We start from the raw sequence: 9,632 nt of genomic DNA on the forward strand, positions 1-9,632 counted from the left end.
GCACCTAAAGACAGAACAGGAAGCAATAGATGGAAATTGTCCAGATTTGATCATTTTTGTTTTTGTAATGGTTGGATGTAGACCCTCCAAAAATATTGGGACTCCTTGGGACTTCTTTTTCTCTTATTTATATACTGTCATTATAATTATGTGTAACCCAATATCTCCATTCCAGGCAGGAGGGGATGAAGATGTCTGATCTTCTTTGAGGACATCCAAGAAGCCAACATGGATAAAATTCTGGAAGCCATCCTGGCCTCTTCCTACCCTGATCACATGAAACAAGGTCTGGTGAGACGTATCATAGAGGCTTTGAAGAGGACCATGGACACCGAACAGTGTTGGTCAATGCTGGAACTTTCCACCAAACTCTTTCTCTTGGGCGATACCAAATTCAAGAGGTCCGTGGGCAAGGAGATCCTGGAAGTCTGTGGACTTTACCACCAAGAGGCCTTTGAAGAATTCTTCAACGCTCAGTTCCTCTTAAATCTCCTCCAGGAAGGCTATGGACCTCTCGGGAAGAGAAGCGTGTACATCTTTGATTACATCCATCTCGGATTGCCCTTCGTGATGGACGGCCCTTCGGCCAACGACGTCTTCAGTCTACTGAGGACAGAAGTCCTACGGAAGATCTGTGAGAGGCCGGGCCTGAAGCAATGTGTGAAGATCAGTAAGCTCTTATCTCACTACCCGCTGTGCGTGCCCACCGGCAAACGCCAAACCCTTTTTTGCCAACAACTGATACGGTGCATCGGGCAATTCCATACCAGCTCAGGACGGGAAGACGCCATTATGGAATTTTTGGACCAGGTGATCCAAGTCACCCTTTTGCTGCAGAAAATCTGGAAAACTCAGATGACCTCCATCCTCCCTTCTCTGAAGGAACTCTTCACCATCATATCGACAATAGGTAGGGAGGGGTGTCTTTATATACATTGGTTTGAGATAATGCTTTACAGGTAATCCTCAGCTTACGACCGCAAGGGAAACCAAAATCAGTGGAATGACTTGACTCCAGAAATTATGGGGGCCCCAACGCTGGAGATTGGAGAGCCATTTGTCTGAAATAATAATAATAATAATAATAATAATAATAATGATGATGATGATGATGATGATGATGATGATGATGATGATGATGATGATGATGATGATGATGATGATGATGTTGGAAGGGACCTTGGAGGTCATCTAGTCCAACCCCCTATTCAGGCAGGAAACCCTATACCATTTCAGACAAATGGCTGTCCAGTCTCTTCTTAAAAACTTCCAGTGTTGGAGCTTTCACCTCTTCTGGAGGCAGGTTGTTCCACTGGTTAATTGTTCTAACTGTCAGGAAGTTTCTCCTTAGTTCTAGGTTGCTTCACTCCTTGATTCGTTTTCATCTGTTGCTTCTTGTCCTGCCTTCAGGCACCTTGGAAAATAGCTTGACTCCCTCTTCTCTGTGGCAGCCCCTGAGATATTGGAAGACTGCTATCATGTCCCCCCTCGTCCTTCTCTTCGTTAAACTAGACATGCCCAATTCCAGCAGCATTTCCTTATATGCTTTGGCCTCCAGTCCCCTAATCATCTTTGTTGCTCTTCTCTGTACTCTTCCTAGAGTCTCAACGTCTTTTTTACATCGTGGTGACCAAAACTGGATGCCATATTCCAAGTGTGGCCTTACCAAGGCATTGTAAAGTGGTATTAACACTTCACGTGATCTTGATTCTATCCCTCTGTTAATGCAGCCCAGCACTGTGTTGGCCTTTTTGGCAGCTGCAGCACACGGCTGGCTCCTATTTAAGTGATTGTCCACTAGGACTCCGAGGTCCCTCTCACAGTTACTACTATTGAGCAAGGTACCCCCTATACTATACCTGTAAATTTGTTTTTTCCTGCCTAAATGTAGAACCTTACTTTTAAGTGGTAACTTAAAGTAAAACAATCTATCGCGGGTCACAAGTTCAGACAGGTCTAGGAGGACATAGGATTCGGACAGAAGACCTCACAACCGATAAGGACGGTCGAACCACAGCAGACGTTTAAACTACTCAAGGGGTAGATAGGGGAGCAGGTCTAGCAACTACTTCTACAAGAAGAGCACTGGGCCCAGAACAGAGTACAGGGCAGGGTTCCCCAACCTTTCGGGGTTGACGGCCTGGAGTAGAGGGAGGACGGGAGAAAGAAGAAAGGATGGTTTTGGGAGGGGTAAACGCGTGTGCACACTTATGCTCACGCACAAATGCCTGTTGCTCGCGTGAGCAGGACTGCGAACGCCCACAACGCTCGTGTGTGGCGACGCTCGCATGAGTGGGGCTGTGCGCGCACACATGTACGCCGACCAGCCACGCATGCGGCCCGGTGGCCAGTAGGCCACAGCCCGGTAGTGGGCTGTGGCCCACACAGGTTGGGGACCCCTGGTATAGGGTCTCCTGCTTGAGCAAAAATGGCCGTAAAATCAGGCGTGATCATCTGGTGGCTTTATGACATAGGAGCTTATAATTGAAATTGCGAGCTCAGTTATGGTTATAAGTCAAGGACTATCTGCCTACAGCCACCCTGTCCCTTAGGTCAGAGGTCCCCAACCTTTTGGGCACCAGGGACCGGTTCCGTGGAGAGAGATTTTTCCGTGGACCGGAGGGTGCGTGGTTTTGTGTGTTGCCTGCATCTCGCGAATGGGGCTTTGTTTGTGCGGACCGGTTGCTGGCATGCCGCGGACCGGTATTGGTCCACGGCCCGGGGGTTGGGGACCCCTGCCGTAGCTTCTTAAACCGTCCTAAGGTACAATTTGTGACTTGCCTGTGTCTTAATGATTCTCAGTGGGCAAAACCCCGAGAAAAACTATGCTTGCGGTTCGCGAAGTTTCAACTTCCAAGTGGTTTGCCTGTCCCTGCTAATGTTTTGCAGAAGACCAGGATCCCTCGATTGCCTTAGCCAGCGTGGTCCAGTACGTTCCGCTGGAGCTGATGGATGGCATCCTAAGAAACCTCACCAACGACGACAGCATCACTGACCTTCAGATGATGACCGCGATTGGAAGGTGAGGAGAAATAGAAAGTCACTAGTGATCCAATCTGGGTTGGTCACCGGGACCAGAGATTTAAGTCTTCAGACTCAGAATAACAGAATAACAAAGTTGGAAGGGACCTTGGAGGTCTTCTAGTCCAACCCCCTATTCCATTTCACACAAATAGTTGTCTTCTTAAAAACCTCCAAGGATGGAGTACCCACAGCCTTTCCACTGATTAATTGTTTTCACTGTTAGGAAGTTTCTCCTTAGTTCTAGGTTGCTTCTCTCCTTGATGAGTTTCCATCCGTTGCTTCTTGTCCTGCCTTCAGGCGCTTTGGAGAATAGCTTGACTCCCTCTTCTTTGGGGCAGCCCCTGAGATACTGGAACGCTGCTCTCATATCCCCCCTCGTCCTTCTCTTCATTTATTTATTTATTTATTTATTATTTTAATTTGTATACCGCCCTTCTCCCATAGGACTCAGGGCGGTTCACAGCAATATTAAAAACAAATAATATACACAAAATACAAAAAAATTACAAAATACAAAAATACAAAAATACACTTTTATTTGGGGCTATTTTCGGCTTAATTTTGGTTTATAATGTTCGACACAAAGGTTAATTTTATGAAAATTTTAATAGGGACGGATTTTAGGAGGGATCCAGTCCGGGCGAACGACTTTTTCGGTACAGAAGAGGGCGCGGCGGAAAGTAAGGAGATCCGGAATCATCCGGATCTCGGGGGGTAGTTCATTCCAGAGTATGTCATTAAACTAGACATACCCAATTCCAGCAGCCTTTCCTTATATGTTTTAGCCTCCAGTCCCCTAATCATCTTTGTTGCTCTTCTCTGCACCCGTGTTCAGATGTGTGTTAGAGCCCATCCTTCTTCTCTTTCTCTTTCTCTTTCTCCTCCTCCTCTTCCTCCTCCTCCTCCTTTTTCTCTTCCTCTCCCTCCTCCTCCCCTCCTCCTCCTCTTCCTCTTCCTCCAACTCCTCCTTCTCTTTCCCCTCCTCCTCCTCTCCTTCTCCCTCCTCCTCCTCCTCCCCTTCTCCCTCCTCCTCCTCCTCCTTTTTCTCTTCCTCTCCCTCCTTCTCCTCCTCCTCTTCTTCTCCTCCTCCTCCTCCTCCTCCTCCGCCTTTTTCTCTTCTCCCTCCTCCTCCCATCGTCCTTCTCTTCCTCCTCCTCCTCCTTTCCTTTTCCTCTTCCTCTTCTTCCTCCTCCTCCTCCCTCTCCCTTCTCTCCTCCTCCTCCTCCTCCTCCTCCTCCTTCTCCTTTTCCTCTTCCTCTCCCTCCTCCTCCACCCTCCTCACATATGCATTAGATAGGATTTCTTCTCAGTTCCCATCGTTCTTCAGGATCTCGGGAATGGCTCCATGTCTGAATCTGCCTCTCTGAAGCTGGCTTGGGCTGATTCAACTCTCTCTCTCTCTCTCTCCATCTTTCTCCCTGCAGGATGATTGAATGGGTCTCCTGGCCCCTGGGGAAGAACTTGGACAAATGGATCATCGCCTTGCTGAAGAACTTGGCGGCAGTGAAGAAGTTCAGCATCCTGATGGAAGTCACGCTTTCCAAAATTGAGCGAGTCGGTTTGATCCTTCCTATGTCTTTACCCTATTGTGTTGTCAAGGAGGGAGACCAATGAAAAAAATCACAATTTTGTTTCTGGGCCCGTGTCTCTGTGACAACGCTCCATGCGCTATACTGCACTGGTATAAGTCCTCAACTTATAACCCTTCATTTAGTGACCGTTCAAAGTTACGACGGCATTAAAAACAGTGTCGCGGGACTGTTTTTCACAGTTACGACCGTTGCAGCATCTCTGAAGTCAACAACTGCCTTGCTTAGTAATAGAGTTGTTGGGCTCAGTGGTGGTTGTACGTCAAGGACTACCTGTAGTTGTGTTTCTTATCCTGGTTTACACCCCCCCCCCAAGGCTGAGCCCCACCCCCAGCCTATCTTTGACTAGCGATGTACTTATTCTGGCCATCTCTGCGTTGTTGTTTTGGGGTTTCTGCTAACCCTTACAGTAAAAATATTAAGGTATTTTTAACTGGAATACAGCCAGGATTTATAATAATAATAATAATAGTAGTAGTAGTAGTAGTAGTAGTAGTAGTAGTAGTAGTAGTAGTAAAGTTGGAAGGGACCTTGGAGGTCATCTACTCCAACCCCCTGCTCAGGCAGGAAACCCTATACCATTTTAGACAAAATGGCTGTCCAGTCTCTTCTTAAAAACTTCCAGTGTTGGAGCATTCACCACTTCTGGAGGCAGGTTGTTCCACTGGTTAATTGTTCTCACTGTCAGGAAGTTTCTCCTTAGTTCTAGGTTTCTTCTCCCCTTGATTAGTTTTTTTTGTAGGTAAGTCATCAGCAAATTCCCCTAGAAAACTCCTTTGTTTACCTGACCATTGATGTAATAATAATAATAATAATAATAATAATAATAATAATAATAATAATAATAATAATGGAAGGGACCTTGGAGGTCATCTAGTCCAACCCCCTGCTCAGGCAGGAAATGCTGTAAACGAGAATCCCAAAAGATCAGCAAAGCCGATTTCCCCACTTCAGATCATAAGTATCGAACTTTTTCTGGATTCAAGGCAAATTCCACGGAGTCTTTGGTATGAATCCCACCCAACAGTGAGTGAACGGTTGGGATCCACTGGGTGACACTAATAATACTGCTGTGATTTTTAACTAGTTTGGCTTTGCTACTTGTATCCTGCCTTGATCATTTTTATAAATAACTCAAGGTGATGAACTTATCTCATACTCCTTCCTCCACTATTTTCTCCATAATAAAAACCCTGCGAGGTGGGTTGGGCTGAGAGAGAGGGACTGGCTCAAAGTCACCCAGCTGGCTTTCATGCCTAAGGCGGGACTAGAACTCAGAGTCTCCTGGTGATTGGCCCAAAGTCACCCAGCTGGCTTTCATGCCTAAGGAGGGACTAGAACTCGCCGTCTCATAGTGATTGGCCTAAAGTCACCCAGCCACTTTTCCTGCCTAAGGCGGGACTAGAACTCACCGTCTCCTGGTGATTGGCCCAAAGTCACTCAGCAGGTTTTCATACCTAAGGCGGGACTAGAACTCACCGTCTCCTGGTGATTGGCCCAAAATTACCCAGACGGCTTTCATGCTTTACATTCTCCAGACTCCAGTCCCGGTCTTGCACAGCATCTCTTATCAGGCCGGAGATGATGCTGTAGGAATTGTGTTTATCCTGATTCTGCCGATCTACTTCCCTTAAATCTTTATTTTGCTGTTTTTTCAGGTGTTTTCCAAGCTGCTCTACCCTATACTGAGAGAGGGGGCTGTCTCTATTCTGCGTTACATGCTGCTGAGTTTCCAACACTCTCACGAAGCATTTCACCTGGTAAAGGAAATGAATCCCTGTTTCAATCAGTCGTGTATTGCTTTGGGTCTCTGGCCGGCTTATATGGATATTTATCGAGAATGAAAGCCAATATGCCTGTCCCAGGATAATGTTGCAGAAGAAGCTCAGGTTCCAAAAAGATCTTGACAAGGCTTGAACAACGGGCCCTATCCAACAACCTGAATTTTAATGATCAATATTTATATGTTACTTAATAACAACAACAACAACAACAACAACAACAACAATAATAACAATAACAACAACAACAACAACAACAACAACAACAATAATAATAATAATAATAATAATAATAATAATACTCGATAGGTAGACAAAATGCCAAATCCAGTCTGAACATCTGGCTGACTGTGCAATGACCCTTAATAATAATAATAATAATAATAATAATAATAATAATAATAATAATAACAACAACAATAAAGTTGGAAGGGACCTTGGAGGTCATCGAGTCCAACCCCCTGCTCAGGCAGGAAACCCTACACCATTTCAGACAAATGGCTACCCAGTCTCTTCTTAAAAACTTCCAGTGTTGGAGCATTCACCGCTTCTGGAGGCAGGTTGTTCCACTGATTAATTGTTCTGTCAGGAAGTTTCTACTGAGTTCTAGGTTGCTTCTCTCCTTGATGAGTTTCCACCCGTTGCTTCTTGTCCTGCCTTCAGGTGCTTTGGAGAACAGCTTGACTCCCTCTTCTTTGGGGCAGCCCCTGAGATATTGGAAGACTGCTATCATGTCACCCCTTTGTCTTTCTCTTCATTAAACTAGACATTCCCAATTCCAGCAACCGTTCCTTATATGTAAGGGTGTAGGTCTAAACCAGAGGTAGGCAACCTTGGCTCTTTTATGACTCATGGACTTCAACTCCCAGAATTCCTGAGCCAGCATGGCTCAGCTTGGAAACCTCTCCCTTTCCCCTCAGCATGGCTGGCTCAGGAATTCTGGGAGTTGAAGTCCACAAGTCATAAAAGAGCCAAGGTTGCCTACCTCTGGTCTATACATATGTTGTATATAGTATCTTTTAAGCGTGTGTTGTGTCTTTGTACACTTGGAGAGGAAGCAACTAAATTTCATTTTTAATGTGTGCCATTGTGCCCACAGGAAAAATAAAATGACAATAAAGGTTATCTAATGTGGAGAAAAGCAAGGTTTTACACCTAGGCAGGAAAAATCACAGATGCAAGTCTGTCTAATTCCCTAAGGGAGGGTTTCAACATGAATCCAAAAACTCGGAAGACCGACCCAGACTGGATCCTGCGATATTTATTGCAGTTAGATCTCTGGATTGCCTTGTTTTTCACCCTTCGCCATTTGCTCACCCTTTTCCTTGGGTACCCATTCCATTCCTTGATGCCTCTCAATATTTTATTTCCTCTGACAGCTTCTGCCACATATTCCCAGAGTGGTGGCTGCCCTTCAAAAGGAGAATTCCAATTCGGCATCCCGGTGTTTGGATCAGCTGGCCGAATTGATCCACTGCATGTTTTTCTGCTTCTCGGGATTTCCAGATCTCTACGAACCTCTGGTGGAAGCCATAAAAGTAAGCCTGCTCCTTTAATGCACCTCAGGTAACCGTTAGAGGGGATGAGGTAAAACCCCTGCAAATTGAAACCAAGATTATTTTGCCTGTAGCGACAAAGTCTAAATCTTAGCCAGAATTGGTCCGGATTGGAATCAGAACCTTAGCTTTAAAGCAGGGGTCTTCAAATTTGGTCCTTTTATGACTTGTGGACTTCAACTCCCAGAATTCCTCAGCCAACATGGGGGAACTGTGGCCCCTTCATGACTTGTGGACTTCAACTCCCAGAATTCCTCAGCCAGCATGGGGGAACTATGGCCCTTTTATGACTTGTGAACTTCAACTCCCAGAATTCCTCAGCCAACATGGAACTGTGGCCCCTTCATGACTTGTGGACTTCAATTCCCAGAATTCCTCAGCCAACATGGGGGAACTGTGGCCCCTTCATGACTTGTGGACTTCAACTCCCAGAATTCCTCAGCCAGCATGGGGGAACTATGGCCCTTTTATGACTCGTGGACTTCAACTCCCAGAATTCCTCAGCCAGCATGGGGGAACTATGGCCCTTTTATGACTTGTAGATTTCAACTCCCAGAATTCCTCAGCCAACATGGGGGAACTGTGGCCCCTTCATGACATATGGACTTCAACTCCCAGAATTCCTGAGCCAGTGTGCCTGGCTGAGGAATTCTGGGAGTTGAAGTCCACAAGTCATAAAAGGGCCAAGTTTGAAGACCCCTGCTTTAAAGCTTTCTTGGACCTGGATAGGTTTATTAAGATGTTTCTTTTAAAATTATTTTAAAATTATATTTATTTATCTGTATCCGCCTTTATTCTTTTTCACTCAAGGCGGGGAGCATACATAATACTCCTTCCTCCTCCTCTTTTCCTCACAAAAACAATCTTGTGAGGTGGGCTGGGCTGAAGAAAAATGACTGGCCTAAAGTCACCGAGATGGCTTTCTGGCCTAAGGCGGTACTAGAATTCACTGTCTCCTGGTGATTGCCCAAACGTCAGCCAGCTGACTTTCGTCCCTAAGGCAGTCTCCTGATGATGGGCCCAGAGTAATCTCAGCCAACTTTCATGTCTAAAGCGAGACTAGAACTTACCGTCTCCTGGTGATTGGTCCAATATTGCCCAGCTGGCTTTCATGCCTAAGGCCGTACTAGAACTCACCATCTCCTGGTGACTAGACCATCACTAAACCAAACTGATTCCCCCATTATTCGTGGTAGGGCTTCTTGTCTGGACTACCTCAAAGGGCTAATGGATAGGCAACAGATGTTTACAGCATTTGTCAACAGAATACCAGGGTGCACATAGGTTCGATAAAATGACGTAGAGAGCAATGGTCTGCTAATTCTCCCTCTCTCCCCCTCTCCCTCTTTCTCTCTCCCTCTCCTGCTCTCTCTCTCCAACACACACCCTCTCTCCTTCTCCCTCTTCCTTTCTCCCCCCACCCTCTTGCTCTCCCCCTCTCTCTCACTCTCCCCCCTCTCTCTCCACCTTCTCCCTCTCTCTACCGCTCTCCCTTTCTCTCTCCCTCTCCCTCTCTTTCCCCCACCCCACCCTCTCCCTGTCTCCCTCTCCCTTTCTGTCGCCTCTCCCTCTCCCACTCTCTCTCCCACACACACCCTCTCCTTCTCCCTCTTCCTTTCTCACCCCACCTCTTGCTCTCTCCCTCTCCCCCTCTCCCTCTTTCTCTCTCCCTCTTCCTTTCT

At 46.3% G+C, this 9,632-nt stretch overlaps 1 protein-coding gene across 1 annotated transcript in view; it reads left to right on the top strand.

The window, feature by feature from the left end:
* Positions 1-228: 228 nt before the first annotated feature.
* Positions 229-9,632, top strand: part of USP35 (ubiquitin specific peptidase 35) — a gene marked incomplete at its 3' end in the record, with an annotated part of 15,845 nt that continues 6,441 nt past the window's right edge. Inside the window, exons 1-5 of the mRNA XM_015826618.1 lie at positions 229-910; positions 2,890-3,022; positions 4,449-4,578; positions 6,272-6,373; positions 7,774-7,932. Coding sequence (XP_015682104.1) covers positions 229-910; positions 2,890-3,022; positions 4,449-4,578; positions 6,272-6,373; positions 7,774-7,932 — 1,206 coding nt within the window. The remainder of the gene's footprint in view (positions 911-2,889; positions 3,023-4,448; positions 4,579-6,271; positions 6,374-7,773; positions 7,933-9,632) is intronic.

This window comes from Protobothrops mucrosquamatus, unplaced genomic scaffold (assembly GCF_001527695.2).
Source record: "Protobothrops mucrosquamatus isolate PMUCROS unplaced genomic scaffold, P.Mucros_1.0 scaffold3203, whole genome shotgun sequence".
NCBI classification, from domain to species: Eukaryota; Metazoa; Chordata; class Lepidosauria; order Squamata; family Viperidae; genus Protobothrops; species Protobothrops mucrosquamatus.